The 16,965-nt window shown below is 61.0% G+C and overlaps 1 protein-coding gene across 3 annotated transcripts in view; it reads right to left on the reverse strand.

Annotated features, from left to right (window-relative positions):
• CFAP99 (cilia and flagella associated protein 99) overlaps window positions 1–16,965 on the reverse strand; it is a 41,173-nt gene that overhangs the window by 20,976 nt on the left and 3,232 nt on the right. For 2 of the 3 annotated variants that reach the window (XM_070791912.1, XM_019963215.2), the window contains exons 2-6: window positions 13,805–13,931; window positions 4,980–5,124; window positions 3,821–3,915; window positions 1,598–1,710; window positions 381–558 (exon numbers count right to left, since the gene is read on the reverse strand). In XM_070791912.1, the coding sequence (XP_070648013.1) occupies window positions 381–558; window positions 1,598–1,710; window positions 3,821–3,915; window positions 4,980–5,124; window positions 13,805–13,915 (642 nt within the window). In that variant the 5' untranslated portion in view covers window positions 13,916–13,931. Of the gene's footprint in view, window positions 1–380; window positions 559–1,597; window positions 1,711–3,820; window positions 3,916–4,979; window positions 5,125–8,315; window positions 9,073–13,804; window positions 13,932–16,965 lie in introns of those variants that run through there. The other variant, XM_070791913.1, reaches the window with a different exon arrangement.

A 16,965-nucleotide genomic window follows, 5' to 3' on the forward strand; every position in this document is an offset into this window, starting at 1 on the left:
GCCTACACGCACGCGCGCGCGCACACACACACACACACACACACACACACACACGAGCGTACACTGTGGGGAGGGAGAGGTGCATAGCAACAGGGTTAAAGAGGGCTCTGAGCGCCAAGTAAGACAGGCCTGCACCCTGCGGCCACCAGCTTCACTCCACGCCTACTCACCAGACCTCACTCCCTGGGCGCCCACTCCCCTGGGCGGGCTCTGGGTCAGCCAGGCTTCCCTCTCTGGGTGAGATGGGGTGGTGGGGGCATCGAATGCACCTGGTCTGGCCCATGCACCCTCAGCCTGGAAGAACCCAGCTCCGCCCCAGCCCACACAGCCCATGATCCCTGCCTGCACAGGCCGGGTCCACGGAGACCTGCTCCACTTACAGGTCTGGTCTTGGCCACCTGGGGGACCGGCTCAGGCACGGGGATGGCACGGGGTCTGGGGGTGGTCAGGCTGAGCTCCCTGGGCTCTGTGACCTTGGCCTTGCTCTTTGGAGGAGAGAGCTGGCTGGTCAGCTCCCCCTGCAGCTGGTCGATCAGCTCCTGGATTTCCGGCTGCCACCTCAAAAGCAAAGTGGGAGCAGCTTGGGATGGGCTGCCTGTGCAGGTCAGTGAGGGGACAGCCCCTCGGCACAGGGGAGGGGGCTGTGAGCAGGCAGCAAGCAGGCGAGGCAAAAGCAAGCTTCCTGGAGCTGCACCACCGTGACGGGCGCAGAGGAGGCCGTGGGAGGGGGTGAGGAGGAGGGAGTCTCAAGGTGGGGGTGCCCCGGACCAGGGGTTCTGGAAGGGCCCTGCTGGGCTGCCCCCGAGGTTTGAGCTCCTCCCGTCCATGCCTCCTCATGCCAGTGGGCACCACCGGCCATTGCCCACGTAGCCAGTGGGTGATGCCTCCTGGGGAGACTGCTTGGTGTGACTCTTTCCTGCCCCAGCCTGAGGTCCAAGGTCACCAGGAGGAGGAAGGGCGTGTCTGAGGGTCAGCAGGGCTGGGGTCTCGGCGGGGCGGGGCCGGTAAGGAAGGGGGCTGCTCACAGAGTGGGCGGGGAAGGCTGCACAGGGGGTGCTGGGCGGGGCTGCAGGGTCTGCAGGCCTGGGCAGCTGGGAGCAGCCCCCCGGGAGGCAGTGAGTCCAGCCACTGGAGCGAGGCCCTCCCCCTCGTGAAGGGCCGGCTCTGGGGGCACCCCGCTGCTCAGGGCCAGGCCTCCTCCCCCGCATGGTGGGGGGCCTCCTGTACCCGGCTGGCACCCGAGGGCTCTGCCACTGCCAGAACCACCTGTCGGCCCGTCCCCAGGAAGACAAGGTGGCTCCCCCCACCCTGGCAAAGAGGGCCGGCTGCAGGGGGGCGCAGCTGCACACTGGCCCTGGCAGGCCCACTGGAGGTCCTTCTGCCCGTGGGTCCTGGCCTGCACCAGCCCAGCCGGCATTGGCCTGAGCCTGTTGAGGGAGGTTGCGGAAGGCGGTGGGGACAGCTTTGGGGTGACGGGCCCAGGAGTGGCGCTCCGGGGGCAGCTGGGGAAGAGGTGCAGGCCCCTCCTCTGCCCCGGTCACGAGCTGGCTGCCCTCGAGGATGCCCCGCGCCCAGGTGAGACCCAGTTGCTGCCCACCTCATCAGGGGGTCGATCCAGTTCTCCTTCACGTGGGAGGTCTCGTAGACGAGGCTCCACTCGTCCTTGATCCACGAGCCGAGGTTCAAGGGGTTGAAGAGGAACCTGAGGAACTGAGGAAGGAGGGAGCGGCGGGGGCCAGACCCACTAGGTGAGAGTGAAGACCCGGGGGGCCCCCAGCGGGGAGTCAGTGCTGGGGGGCAGCTGTGGCTGGCGCACCCCCAGGAGACCTCAGCAGGCCGCAGGCAGGGGTCCAGCCCCCCTGGCCTGCCCCCTCCTGTGGGCCCCGGGGAGCTGCCCATCGTTCACCTGGGCCCCTGTGTTCGCCAGCGGGGCCCCTGTCAGCTGTGGGCCCCCGGGCTTCAAGCCCTGCACCCCCTGGGTCTGTACGGACACCCCCACCCACTCCTCCTCACCAGCTCTGGTTGGGTGGGGGCTGGGAAGGCCCTCAGCCCTGATGCCCGAGGGGGTGGCGGTGGGCAGGGGGCAGGGGCAGGGCCTCTGGTTGCCTGCTGCTGCCTCCTCTGGGAGCCCACCACCCCCACAGGCATGTCTGCCCCTCTTCTTTCTGCTCAGGCCTCCATGCCCTTCCCCAGGGAGCAGCTGCCAGGGGTCCTTCTAGAGCCTTCCACAGCTTCCCACTCAGCAGCCTGGCCCCTGCTCCCCCACGCCCCAACCCCCCGGGGCCTCTGTCTACCCCCCGGGCACCACGGAGGCTGTCTCAGCTCCTCGCCTACCCCCTACCAGTGTTAGCTCCATCTTCTAATTCCTGTTCCCACTTTCTGATGAAGGAGGCAGTCAAGTCCCTATGGTTGGGGCATGGGGTCTCTGCAATTCCTCCTCCCAGACCACTGCTCCTGGGGCCCACCACTCCACCCCCGGGCCCCCTCCTCTTCTCAGCACAGGGGGTCTGTTGACCCCCATCTAGGGACACACCGCTCCCCGTCCGCCCGTGGAGGGGGGCTCTCTGAAAGGAAGCCGCATTGGAGAGGGTGTGGTAGCCGTGGGCACCCGCCGGGAGGCCGAGGCTGGTGCAGGGTCGGCTCCGCAGCTGCGGGACCCGGGACCCCGGGACTCGTGGGCCTTTTGCTCAACAATCATAAGAGTTTCAAGACTCTGACAGCGGAGTGTGAACCAAGTGCTGGCACTCCAGCTGGGAAGCTGGCCCCGGGGCGAGGGGGGGTTGTCTCTGAATAGCGCTCAGAAAATGCTGTCACGAAATGAAGCCCTTGCTTATGCTGACTATGCAAACATCCACGCACTGTGAATTGCTTACGTTTAACATGGACAGGAAAATGAGTGGCTAAACGTGCTGCCTTGGTCACCTGCCAGTGGGCGGGTGCAGATCTCTGGGGCGGTGGTCCCGGGAGTGTCCCGGCTCCTGGCTCCCCTCCCCCTGGCCCCACGCCTCTCCCTTCAGGGCTGCCCCTGCAGCACCTGTGGCTTCCCTCCAGAGGGGCCCCAAAGCACTCCTGGGGCCTCGGCTGTCCCTCTCTTCTCCCGGGAGTCATTATCCTGGCCTGGGGGCTGCCCCCCCCACCACCAAGCCAAGTAGGGAGGAAACAGCCAGCGGTTGAAAGCCTGGCCCAAGAGCCAGCTCTGCCGCTCAGCTGCTGTGTGATGTCTAGTTAGTTACCGAACCTCTCTGTGCCTCAGTTTCCTCAACTGTGGGCTGAGTGCCTGTAGGAGTGACCTCACCCAGTCCCTGTGAGGGTGGACCAAGAGCTGCTCGCAGAGGAAGCCAGGCCCATAGCAAATGCCCGTGGGAGTGGCCGGCAGAGGGCAGCGGGCCTCAGGCCCATTCACGGTCCTGCTGGCCCTGAGGCCCCAGGCATCCTGAGCTTTCTACCCGAGTGAACAGGTGTCCACAGAAACGGCCTGGGGTCGGTGCAGGGGGTGGGCTCCTGCAGGCGCCCTCTCGGAGGCTGCCACCCCTCAGGACCTGCTCTGGACTGCGCCCACTCCAGTCCCCCCAAGGCCGCACAGCCCCTGCTGCAGGGAGGAGAGGCTGCCTGGAGCTCGGAAGGTTCCAGAGGCCCAGACTATGAACAGGCAAGGACGCCTTGTCTCGACTAACAGCTCACATCCAGCAGTGACCACACGCCGGACCGTGAAGAGCAGAAACCAGCTTCCCCAGGCCTGAAAAGGGCGCATTTGCAGCAAGGAGGGGTGGGGCCTGGGGTCTGAGAACAGAGCTTGGGGCTGGTGGCGGCAGGGGCTCACCTGGCACACCTTGTGGACGGGCTGGGACCGCACGACATCCCGGAAGAGCTGAAAGCCGAGCTCCTCCAGCTGGAACGTGGCCAAGTAGCAGATCACTGCGGGGAGACAGGGCATGGGCCTGGGGAGCAGGATGCTGGGGCCCCGCCCGGGCGTTCGATCCCGGGAGAGGCACCCGGGGCTAAGGGCCCGACGGCGGCAGCGAACAGAGCCAAGGGCGCCCGCCTCCCTCGGGCCCCCGTGAAAATGACAGCCTGACACAACAGTACAGGCGAGGGGGGCGGCAGGGCGGGGCCCGGGGGGCCGGGTTCCAGGGCTTCAAGCACTCCCAGGTTGTAGTAGCTCGTTGGATACATTTCCAGAAATTCCAAAACTTCTGGGGTAAAAGTAAAACCATCTTGCATTTCAGTTTGTGAATTCTGAGATTGGAAGCCGCTGGACTAGGGGGCGGGGGGCCAGCAGCCCAGCCCTGGCCCCGGCATCGTGCCCCCCACCACTTCTACCTCTGTGCTCCCTGCAGTCCCGACCCCTCCCTCCCAGGCAGGGCCATCGAGGCCCAGGGGCGGGACCACCTTCCCCGACTCAGACACCGGCCACTTTGCCCCCGTTGTCGCCACACCCATGAAGGCAGCACTGCACAGCACGTGGGGTCTTAGTTCCCTGGCCAGGGATCGAACCCACAGCCCCTTCACTGGCAGCCCAGAGTCTTCACCACTGCACGGCCAGGGAAGTCCCCAAACGCCTCCTTCTACTGAACCCCCTCTGGGAGCGTCCAGAGTACAGCCAGAACGCCGGCTCTGCACGTGGTCCTCAGGCCGTGGGGCCAGGAGCTCAGCTGATGATGAAGACCAGTCCTGTTACCCAGACTGGCCTCCAGAGCCACCTCTCCCAGCCAGGCCAGCCCTCCAAGACCTGCGGAGGCCTGCGTCCTGGGGCCTGGTGGTCAGCATGCCTGGAGTCTGTCTCCACGTCAGTGAAGGAGGGAAACACAGTCCCCTGGCCACCTGCGCTCTGGCAGCCGGGAGGGTCCAGGGAGGGAAGGGAGGCTGAGGACCTCGGAGGCCTGCTGGGGGAGGGTCTCAGTTGCTATTGAGGGTCTGCGGGGCCCTGGCCCGCAGGGACCCATGGGCTCCCCCGACCGTGGCTGGCCACGGGCACCTACCCTCAAAGAGGCTGTAGTCGGCCCGCAGGCAGAGCCGGCCGTCCCGCACGTAGAAGGCGTCCACCACGATGGTCAGCAGCTTGTGGTACTCCAGGCACCCGGACAGGATCTCCATGATGAACGCCTGCTTCTGGGGGCTCAGCGTCTGGAGGAGAAACAGCCGGGGGAGGGGGCAGCCGCCTTCAGATATGGGGGCCCCAGTGCCCTACAGTGGGGAGCACCCTGGCCAACCCTCTGGCCCGCAGGTCCTCCCCCAGGAGTTGCTCCCAGGGCGGAGACCGTGAGGGGAGCAGAGATGGAAATAAACACGGAAAACGACCCCAAAGGAAAAGCCCTGTGTGATCCTGCTCGTGTGAGGAGTCAGATTCCCAGGACGGGAAGTAGAAAGGTGTGTGGGGGGTGATGGGGGGGGATGGAGAGAGGGTGGAAGCTGTTATTTGACGCAGAGTTGCCATTTGCGAAGGTGAGAAGGTTCTGGAGACAGACTGTGGTGATATTCACATGCGAACGTACTTAATGCCACTGAACTGTCTTGCATCATACACCTAAGAATGGCTAAGATGGTGGATTTTATGTCACGTGTATTTCACCACAGTAAAAAAAGAGCAAGCTCCTATGAAGTTTTTCAAATGAATGATTTTAAAAATTACATCCCCCCCCAAAAAAATCAAACAAACACAAAAACCAAGCAAGGAAAATCTCTGGCAGAGGGAATTAGTGTCAGCGGAGACTGACTCTTCTCCATTTACTCTGAAACACGTTGGGTTTTGTAACCTGTGTGTGTCATGGTTTATGTATTCAAAAAACTAAGCTTCGACAATAAGGAAAAAAGAATATCTACTGTAGCCAGTGGGCTTCCCAGGTGGAGTGGTGGTGAAGAACACATCTGCAAATGCAGGAGGCATAAGAGACGCCAGTTGATTCCCTGGGGCGGGAAGATCCCCTGCAGGAGGGAACGGCAACCCACTCCCATATTCTTGCCTGGAGAATACCAGGGACAGAGGAGCCTGGTGGCCTGCAGCCCATGGGGTCGCAAAAGAATCAGACACGACTGAAGCGACTTAGCACTCACTGTTGCCAACCCAGCAGTGAGCATGGCTCGTGGGGACGGGGCTGGGGCGTCTTTCCTGAAAGCAGTTTGGAAATGTTTCAAGGGTCTTGTATTTCCCACACACTTTAGTCCAGGAACCACACTTCTGGGACGCTAAGGAAACCAAAAGGCAGGAAATATCCACACACGAGATGCTCAGGGCAACGGCTTGTGCAGCGGCAAAAATGTTAACAGCCTGAATGTCGTCGCAGGGAGTCAGATATAAGCTCTCCATGCTGTGGGTGAGTGGGACGCAGCCATTACCATGATGCTCCCGGAAGACTTACAGTGAGACGGCAAAATACTCAAGGCCATGTAAAACTGAACACGTACACTAGGACCCAACAGATGTGCAGTTCAGTTCAGTTCAGTCGCTCGGTCGTGTCCGACTCTTTGCGACTGACCCCACGGACTGCAGCACACCAGGCCTCCCTGTCCATCACCAACTCCCAGAGCTTGCTCAAACTCATGTCCATCGAGTCGGTGATGCCATCCAACTGTCTTATCCTCTGTCGTCCCCTTTCCCTCCCGCCTTCAATCTTTCCCAGCATCAGGGTCTTGTCTAGTGAGTCAGTTCTTCGCATCAGGTGGCCAAAGTATTGGAGCTTCAGCTTCAGCATCAGTCCTTCCAATGAACAGTCAGGACTGATTTCTTTTAGGATGGACTGGTTGGATCACCTTGCTATTCAAGGGGCTCTCAAGAAATGTAAAACACATCAAAATAATAAATTCTTGTTAGCAACATCACTCCCCTCCACTTCCCCACTTTTGGACAATATTTTATCTAAAAAAAAGGAAAAACACTTCTTGGGCGGTGCTGGGCTGCTTTGCCTACTTGCGGCAAGCGGAGCTACTCTTCACTGTGGTGAAGACGTTTTGTCGTGGCGGCTTCTGTTGCTGCAGATCACAGGCTCTGGAGCACCCGGGCTTCAGGAGTTGTGGCTCGCGGGCTCTAGAGCACAGGCTTAGCTGTCCCTGGGCATATGGGATTTTCCTGGACCAGGGATCAAACCCATGTCACCTGCGTTAGCAGGCAGACTCTTATTCACTGTGCCACCAGGGACGTCCTGAATTTTTATTGTCAATGAGATTTTCATACGTTTACTGGACATTTACTTGTATTTCTCTTCTGTGAATTATCAATTTACATTCTTGGCTAACTTTTTCTACTGGGATATTATCTTTCCTAATCATTTATAGGAGCTCTTCGTAGATTGAGGGAATCAACATGGCCATTAGCGTGACAGCTATTTGCTATAACCTTGTAATTTGCCTTTTAACTTTGTGCAAACGTTTTTTGTGTTTTTTTGACATAGGATCATACAACTTTTGCTTTGTTTTGAGGTCAAATCTGCCTTTTCCTCTGTGATTTCCTCCCTTGTTTTTATGCTAAGAGAACACCAGAGTAATGAGCCCATCCGAGGGGTCCGAGATGAAGTTGGACTTCCGGGAGCCCCAGCCCCCACGCGTGTGAGTGGGGTGTCTGTTCTTACTCCCTCTCGGCCTCCGCACCCCGGGGGCTGGAGGCCTGAGAGCCACCCTCTCCAGCCGCCTGGGGTCCAGGGGTCCTGGGTGGAGTCAGGCTCGGCAGGCAGCAGTGATGGGCGGCAGGGGCGCTCCAACACTGACTCTGCCACCCCTCCGGTGACTAGAGCCCCCAGCTGATGGGGCAACAGCACCCTCCCCCGACCTCCGACCTCCGCCCTCCGCCCTCCGCTCACAGGCTCCTCCGCGACTTCTCCGTTATCTGCACTCGCCTCTGGGTGACCTTACACCCTGTCAAGGCTGACGCAAGCAGATTTTGCCTCTGGGTGGGAGGGCCCACTCCCGTCTCAGAAACCACTACGCCCTGTTTCCCGTGACGCTGTTCCCAGCGTCCCATCCACGGGGTCCCAGCCACTCTGCCGCACCTCCTTCGGCCACTCCTCAGTGGCCACCCAGCAAGTCTTTGTAAAGGAAAGGCGGATCGAGCCTGGGCTTGCTGGAACTCTCTACGAAGAGTCCTTCCGCGGCCCGCCTCCGTGAGTCCCCGCCCACCGGGCTGCACTCCCGGCGCGAGCGACTCTCCGATCAGAGGGACCTCTCCTCAAGGCCGGCTGTCCCCTCCGCCTGCAGGGCTCTGCCCTGCACGCTTGCTCCCCATGCCCATCAGGCCTTGGCTCAGATGCCACCCGACCCGGGAGGCACCTAAGGCACCGCCCCCGCCCCCCCCCCCCCCCCCCCCCCGGTCACCCGTGGCCCCTCACCTGGCGGGATCGCGCACACCGTGCTTACTGCCCCGTCCCCGGCTCCAGGGTCGCCGGGGTGCTCACGAGGGAAGGGATGGGCCGCCCTGCCTCCGTGGGGGACCGCGGGCAGGTGGGCACAAGGCGGGGCTCCTCCCCTCGCAGCACAACCGGGAGGGGAGGGGCAGCCTCGCTCAGGTCAGCTCTGGCCTCAGGAGCCAGGACCCTGCCTCCTTCCTATTCCCTCTCAGGCTCCCCAGACCCCCTGGCTGTGCCCATACAGAGGGCACGAGCCCCAGCCAGGCGCCAGGCACCTCCCCCTAACTCCCCGCCTTTGTCAGGGGAAGCCCGGTGAGTCAGCAGGGCTCTCTACAGGGCTCTCTAGGGACGCCCTGAGTCAGCGCTCCCTGCGTTGAGGCCTCCTGGCTCAGACCGTGGAACTCCACTCTGCATCCCCTCACACGCCTGGGTTTGGGGCTGTGAGCATGTGTAATATGAGAGCCTGGGCTGCGAGCCTGGGCTGCGCTGGGCCAGAGTCTGGGGGCAGGCAGGCGAGGATCCAGGCAGCGCAGGACCATCTGGCCCGCATGCCAGGACCTCACCCCCGGAAGGTTGAGCCGGGGGGTGGCGGAGAGGAGGCTGAGGTCCACACAGGTGACATGAAGGATACTAAGCCCTAGACTGGTCCTCCTGGCCGGGCCAGCAGAGCAGGCAGGGCAAGGTCCGGACCCTCCCAAGCAGCCCTCAGTACTGGAGTCAGAAACCCCTAACTCTGGGCCAGCCTTGGTCACTGAGGCCAGAGGGCAACCCCCCCCCCCCCCCCCCCCGCCTCCCAAGGGGCCTCTGAGCTCCAGGTACAGTCTAGGGCCTTGGTCCAGTTCAGGGCTCCTGCGTCTGGGCCCCGGGCAGGCAGGGGGGGCACCAGAGACCCAGAAGCCTGCCGCTGGCTCCACACGTCCGGCAGCGCCTCTGACAGCGGGTGCTTGGGTTCACGGTCAGAGCCCCAGGGTTGGCGCAGAGCTGCAGCAGCCTCCAGGGCCGGGAGGGGATCGGGATGCTGATTGTACCACAACCCAGGGTTTGTAACTCATGTCATCAAGACCCAGAGGCTCCCGCTAATCGGTGACACAAAGACATAAGTTGGTTAGAAGAGGAGGCGAAGGAACTAAGGCTGCCAGACACACACACAAGCCCTTCTCCCTTCCTTCCTGCCGGGCAGGAGAAAACTGTCTCAACTTCTCCCGGCCCCTTGCTGATGTGGCTTGAGGCTCCAGTTGACGAGATCCGATGGCAAATTGCTAGGTGTGGCCTCCAAGAAACTTCCTTGAACATCAAGCAGACTCAGCTGGCACCTGCCTTACACTGTCTGCCCTTCTCCTCTCCTCTCTGGGACCTGGGTGCAATGCTGGAGCAAGGCAGCCACTTTGTGACTACGAGACAAGAGACACTTTCTGAGGATAGATGAGCAGAGAGGAAGGAGAATGAGTTCCTAACGGTGCCATAGAGGTACTGGCGGCCACCCTGGGCTGCCTGTCCACCGACTGCTCCTCACATGAGCAAAGACACCTCTGATATCTTTAAGTCACCACTTTCCTGCTGTTGCTCCTGCCAAACACCGTATCTTAATAGACACGGGTCTGAGCAGGAAGGTCAGAACAAGAAATACTCGTGAAAATATAATGGGAGAAATGCTGATTGTAACTACGCCAACTGCCTTTTCCCACCTGTTTCGTTGGCAAAGATGAAAACGTTTGTGAGCACATCACATGAGCAGGGAGAGTGTCAGTAAGGAGATCTCTGTGTCAGGGCAGTTGGCAAGATCTCTTGAAGTCACGAGGGCCAGCACTGTCTCTTGTGTGTTTTCTGGAACTTGACTCTGGGTGTGCCTGCCCAGGTGCAGAGGGACAGGGTCGTTAAGAACAGTAACAGGCTGGAAACAACAATGATCCCATCCACAGGGCATGGTTATAATGGTTCTGGCACAGTCAGCAAAAAGGATGCTCATGGCTTTACGACAAGAGGGAGCAATCCCCATGGCCCCTTGTCAAGTGGGGAGAGAGAGGGGCAGGACTGTGTTTAATGTGCTACCATCTCATAAAAGACTTTAAAAATTATATATAGTTATTGACAGCTTTCACACATAAAGGTTATAGTTTAAACAAAAATGTTTTCAGATCTATTATATTACCTGTGTGAGACAGGTCTGGACTGTCTCTCTGGATGGAGGTCACTGGTCTCCCCATAGGGATACCGACACTGCATACCATATTGATCCTCTGGGTTTGGGATCTTTGATCCAAAGTACATCGGGTATTTTTTAAGATATCCGTTAAAACAAAAACCCAGTCCCGAGCCCAGGCTTTCTCACACTGTGGACCAGAAAGTGGGGCTGGCCACCGCACCACGCCTCTTACCACCAGGACCTGGGCTGTGTTTCCAGGCTCCGCGCACCCCTGCCTTCCCCCGCTTCCTGCACAAGCCTCTTCCCATCCCTCTCACTTTCCCCCAGGCTTGGGGGCTGGCCTTTCCCCACCCCGGGCTGCCTGATTTGGCCCCTCTCCTGTCGGCCTTTTCATTCCCCTGCTCAGAACTCACCTGCGGTTTGCCGAGTGGCAGGGTCTCTTGGACTAACTCCTCCACCGCCTCCAACGATTCCCTCCTCCTCCTCCCTCCGCCCATCCCCAGGCATTCGCTCTCAAAGCCAGACTCTTCCTTGAGGGCCACTCAGGACTCAGGGCTCTCTGCTGCACCCCACCTCTGTCCTGAAGGCTCGTGTCCGTCTCTGGATGTTTCTGTGCCCAGCCTGCCCAGCCTGGCACCTGAGCTGTGGTGCTACGTGGCCCGGAAGAGTGATGCCCACCAGGCTCCAGGAAACTGTCCCGTCAGCACCCCCCATAGGATGCCCTAATGAAAGGTCACTTGCTCCAGTGAGAGGTTAACCCGCTGGGGGGGCCAGAAGGGCCCGGAGCACGAGGGGGCGGGTGGGACGCGCCCTGTGGCTCCTGCTCCTCCCTGAGGGCTGGGCCTGCCTGCCTCGTTGCTGGTGCAGCCCCACTCCATCCTTTCTCCCGCTCTGGGCCCCCAGCTGCATCCCAGGGCCACTTCCCCCACTCCGGAGGCTGGCATCTGGAGAGGCTGCTCCCCATGCCTTAGCCTCGCCTCAGGCCGGTGGTGCTGCCGGAGAACTTTCGATGGCAGATGGATCCCTTTCAGATCTGAGACCGAATCTTCTCCTACTGACATATGTTCTCTGTGCAGAAATGCCATCAGGACTGTGGGCTGGGGGGCTGCTCCGTGTGTGCGTGCGCGCGTGTGTGTGTGTATGTGTGTGTGTGTGTGTCAGGGGAAGGATCCCCAGGCTTCTGTCTGCAGAGGGAGAGTCCCCACACCCTGCCCTACACCACTAACCACCTTTCCCTGTCTTGACATGATGAATATCTGCAAAGAACAGGGTCTCCAAATAAGGTCACTCTCACAGGGATTCCCTGGTGGCTCAGATGGTAAAGAGTCTGCCCGCAATGCAGGAGACATGGGTTCGATCCCTGGGTTGGAAGATCCCTTGGAGAAGGACATGGCAACCCACTCCAGTATTCTTGCCTGGAGAACCCCATGGATGGAGGAGAATGGTGGGCTACAATCCATGGGGTCGCAAAGGTCGAACCAGAGCGGTGTCCTGACCCAGCTGGAAATAAAGGCTTGCTCTCCAAACTGGGTCAGAGTCCAGTGCCCCCTGCACTGGGCCCAGGATGGCTCTCTGAAAGGGTGTGAGAGGACCAGTGACCTGGAGAAGAAGCTATCTCTCAGTCCAGCGTGAGTACCTGCACCTGGGGAAGAGTTCGGGGGCTGCTGGGCTGGGGTGGAGCGGGCGTGGTGCCCCCCTCGAGGTGGACTCGCACAGTTACTGTCATCACGCCATAGCCCCCCAGGTGACAACCAGGACTCATTTCCTAAGCCACTGTGAAAGCGTTAGTCACTCGGTCGTGTCCGACTCTTTGCGGCTGTAGCGCGCCAGGCTCCTCTATCCGTGGGATTCTCCAGGCAAGAATGCTGGAGTGGGTAGCTGTTCCCTTCTCCAGGCGATCTTCCTGACCCAGCGCTTGAACCCATGCCCCCTGCACTGGAAGCATGGATCCTAACCACTGGACTGCCAGGGAAGTCCCATCCCAGGGACTTTCCCAACTTTCAGTAATGATTCTGAAATGATTCTGGAGAAAGGAAGGCTTTAACTTTGTCGGTTCTGCTGAGCAGTGAGGGATGCCCTGCAGGGCTTGCAGTGGGTCAGGACACCCAGGGGTCTTGCTGTGTGTGGTGGTGCTGGGATCACAGTAAAGAGGCCTTTCTTGTCTTCAGTAGCTGTGGGTGAGGGGAGGGAGGCAGGACAGACCGAGGGAGCAGCCAGAGGGCGGCTGGCTCCAGGGACACGGCTTCGAAGCCAGCTTCAACCAGCAAGGAGAGGGACCGCGGACGGGCCTGACCTTGGCCGTTTTCATCCTTTCCTCCAAACGCTTTGAGTTTCAGGGGAGAGTTTGAGGGAGAGGAGGGGAGCAGAGGTGCGGGGAGCGGGGCACACCCCACGCCCCAGCCCTTGTGGATGGCAGGGCTCCAGCTGGCAGAGACACCCTTTTCTGAGCCACCCCGGGGATCAGCAGTCCTGAGGTTTCCCTTGAGAGATAGGCTTCTGTGTCTAGGCCTCCTCCGGCCTCTGTGGGCACCACCAGGGCCTTCTCCACCCCAGGTTTTCCAGCGGCGGCACCATAAGGGGGCTGATGAAGGTAGAGGGGAAGGTGGGTCTGTGGGCAGCCCCGGGGCACGGCAGAGGCCACCCCACTGTGGGTGTGTGAGGGTGGAGCAGCTCACGGCCCTTGCTAAGCCGGGGAGGGCTGCAGCTGGCGCTTAAAAGCAGACGGGTGGGGGCGCAGCAGGCCGAGTGTTCCCCCAGAGCCCTTCTTTGGGAGCACGTGGCCTCCTCTGACGCCCTGTCCACGGGGCCCACACCCCGAAGTCCTGAAGGTAGCACCTGCATCATCACCTGGCCCTGTTCCTGGGCGCCTGCCCTTGATGGACAGACCGACAGACGCGGGGTCAGGTGCCAGAGGGACCAGACCCTGGTCCAGAGAGACTTCAGCCCAGGGTCTCTCTGCACGTGCGTCAAGCGGGGGCCTCAGGACAGGGACCTCCGGGGCTTGGGGATGAGAGCCCAGGAGCTCCTTCTGGTGTGGCCAAGCTGCCCAGCAGACAGCCCCAGCACACAGCCCTGCCCCGGGCGGGAAGACGCCCCCCTGGCGGGGTGGGATGGGGAGACGCCTGCGAGGCTGGCACGCGTCCACCTTCAGGGAGGACGGCCAGCCCTGCAGACTCCTGGGTCACAGGCCATGTTCCTGGGTCGTGGCAGCAGCCTTTGGCCCACTGGGAATCTCGCCTCGGGCTCTCCACGCAAAGGACAGGATGAGACTGTAAAGCTCCCACCATGGCCCCCCACCCCGAGCCTCGAGCCCCCACGTGGACCCTACCTGCAGGGAGGCAGCCGTGGCCTCCAGGAACTGCTCAGGACTGTCCTTTTCAGGCTGAAATCGGTCCAGGTGCTTCATCACCATCTCAATGCACTTCCCATAGTAGGTCATCTTCCCAGGTGGGACCCTAAGGGCAAACCCGACAGGTCACGCCCTCCATGCGCCCTGGGCCGCTGGCCCAGCAGGCGGTGACGGGCCATCACTGAGACCACAGAGGGTCCACCGCGCAGCCCCGCGTGGCGAGGGGTGCCGGACCAAAGTGGGGGCCCCGGTGGCACAAGCCAGGCCCACTCCCAGCCCACCCCCAGCTTCTGCTCACCCACAGCCCCTGCAGCCTTCTCCGCCCACGAGGGAGGGTCCCAGGATGACCCCTGAGGGAGGCCCAGCCAGCGTGGGGGCCCCTGAGTCCACCCGAGTGCCCCTCAGCCCAGCTGGGGCGTGGTGACGGGTGACTCAGCAGTTCTGCTCGGAGGAGGGGAGCACCTGGTCACAGAAGCCTGGGGCAAGAAGAATCCGCAGGTCTCCACTGTAAAGGTGAGGTAGCCAGCACCCTGGCTGGTGCTGAGATGGTGGGGGACAGGGAGGCCCGGCATGCTGCCGTCCACGGGGTTGCAAAGAGTCGGACGTGACTGGGCTTCTGAACAACAATGACAACCAGCACCCAGGTAAGACGCCAGGCCTGAACATTCCAGAAACACAGCAGCTCCAGCAGACTGGCTCGCTCAGAGCCTTCTCTGGCAGACCCTGGAGAAGCTGCTTAGGGTGGGATGGGCCCCCCAGGACCCCCACATTGTCCTCAGAGCAGGGTGGCCAACCCCAAGGAGCTCCCATCTCAGCCCCTGTGGTTCCACGCTGACTGAGCAGCTTCTGGGTCACCACGCAGCTGGCTTCCCTGGCACCAGCTATCAGCAAGGCCGCTCCTCCCTCCACTAAGCTGGACAGGCTCCCAAGAGCAGCCCGCAGCCCTAGGTCCTGGCAGGTTGGAGACCGAGTGGTGAAACCCCGGGGCTCCCCAGTGAGAGGCCAGCCCCAGCCAATCACGGCCCTCTGGGTGAGGCCCCCCCACCATCACCTTAAAGACAGCGAAGGCCAAGTGCCACCAGACGCCGCAGAGAGCCTCTGCCGCCAAACACGGAAACAGAAGCCCGCCGAAAAGGACGTGCGAGAACAGTGGGAATAATCCAGAAACAAACAACTATGCCAGCTCGGAGAGAGGGAGAGATGCGGTGTTCACAAAGCATCTGAGGAGAAGAGAGTTCTTGGAAATTAAAGTGTGATAGCAGAGCGGGAGATGTAAATAGGAGAGGCAAAGACAGTGGAGAAGAGAGAGCAGAACAGGATGATGAGAAAAGTGGGGAAAAAACCACCAAGAAATCGAGAACCATCCAAGAGACCCGCTGTGCATTCCACCTGACGGGGGGTTTCCGAAAGACAGGAGAGACGTAATGAAGAGAATCTCCAGCGTTGCAGGGCAGGGGCCCTGGAGGCAGGAGGTGAAGGGAGGGGCAGGGCTGGATGAGGGCAGCCCCAGGCCCCCCGATAGTAACTCTGGGCACCAGGCCCCAGGGAACCCCTCTCCAGCCCCAAAGGATGATGGCTCCGGAGGCAGTGACGGGTCCTGGTGGTGCCAGCAGCTGACTCCCCGGTACCCGTGGGAGATGGACAGGGAGGCCCTGTCCCCCACCCTGGGGAGTGTGCCCAGAAAGGGGCAGGCGCAGCACTGGGAAGCCGGAGGTTTTTCCAGAAAGGTGAAAGTAGGGGGCAGACCGAGGGCCCCCTTCCTGAGCAGTTTTTCGGGCGCTTTGACGCCTACCCTCATCAGGAGAGGGAGGGCAGCGCTGAGCTGCCGGGGGTCTGCACACCTGGGCTCTGCGCCACCCAGCATGGAGGCCTGACTGGGCCCTTTGGCTCCTGGGGCCAGCTTTTGGGCCTGGCCTCTGCCGTGCGTGGACACAGAAGCTGGCTGGGGCCCGTCCCAAATGGGGCTGGAGGAAAGGCCTTGTGGGCCTCAGAAATGTGCTGGAACTGGCCTGCAGCCCTGGGCCCGGGGGAGTGCCCGTCCGCCCTGGAGATCACGTTTCAGGAGGGTCGGTGGATCCAGAGCCACGTGAGCAAAGGCCACGACCCACGAAGGCTCGGGGGGTGCTCGGGAGCTCCTGTCTCCACACCGGTCCTTGCAGCCAAGTGCTCCTGAGCTGCCGGCACCACCAGGACCCGTCACCACCTCGGGGCGGGGTGGCGGGAGGTCTGTGAGGAGCGGCCTCCAGTCCGCGGAATCTCCTTCCACTCCAGCCATCACTGGCACCCCCGAGTTCTCAGCTGCTGCGGGATGCGGCAGAGCCTCCTCAGCATGCCCCCCTCCTTAGGCTCGGGTCACAGTCCCTGGATTCTTTTCAGTCCTCACCCTGGCCCTGCCCGGTTGGGCTTCTCGCTGGCTCAGAAGCCCCATCACATGTCTCTCCAGAAACTCGAACTCTCTCCTCTCCCTGTTGAGCTCCTAGGCACCCCTCAGCACCCCATTCAAATATCACCACCTGTGAAGCCTTTCTTCCTCCTCCCTTAGCTCTCCCCTTCTCTGTGCCTCCTCCAAAGTTGTCCCAACTTCCCTTAAGCTCCCGTGAGCCCCTGGTGCAGGGTCTGCCTTGTCGCCTCCAAGTCCCTTGCCCTCCCCCGTAGTGGGCCCTCAGCACCAGCCCCAGAACTGTCTGTGGAATGAATGAGGGAGTGTAAACACGTACTCAAGGACCGACCATGCTAAGTGGTTCTTGGGTTTCAATCTGCTGTTTCAATCATAACAAGAGTTATGATCCAGAGAGAGACCTACTCAAAGACCACGATGCTTTTTTAAGCCTTGGCTTCCACAGGTTCTAGAATTCAACAGAGCTCAGCTCTACTGTCTCATTTAATTGGACAGTAATAGATACCTCAGTGGCATTCATGAGGCAGGTTACCGGGGAAGAGAGCCACCTGGCCTCGGGGAGGGGGGTCAGCCTCTTCATCCCCAAGGAGCGTTTCCTGCCTATGGGACCCACTGAGGCCCAGGCTAGGGTCTGAAGTTCTTGACCACCCACTCCACCAGATCTCGGAACTGCATGGAAGAGGCACCATGTCAACACAATGAGGGAAATAACAGTCAACACCAGGGCTCACGAGGAAGTCCT

This window comes from Bos indicus, chromosome 6 (genome assembly GCF_029378745.1).
Source record: "Bos indicus isolate NIAB-ARS_2022 breed Sahiwal x Tharparkar chromosome 6, NIAB-ARS_B.indTharparkar_mat_pri_1.0, whole genome shotgun sequence".
Classification (NCBI taxonomy): domain Eukaryota; kingdom Metazoa; phylum Chordata; class Mammalia; order Artiodactyla; family Bovidae; genus Bos; species Bos indicus.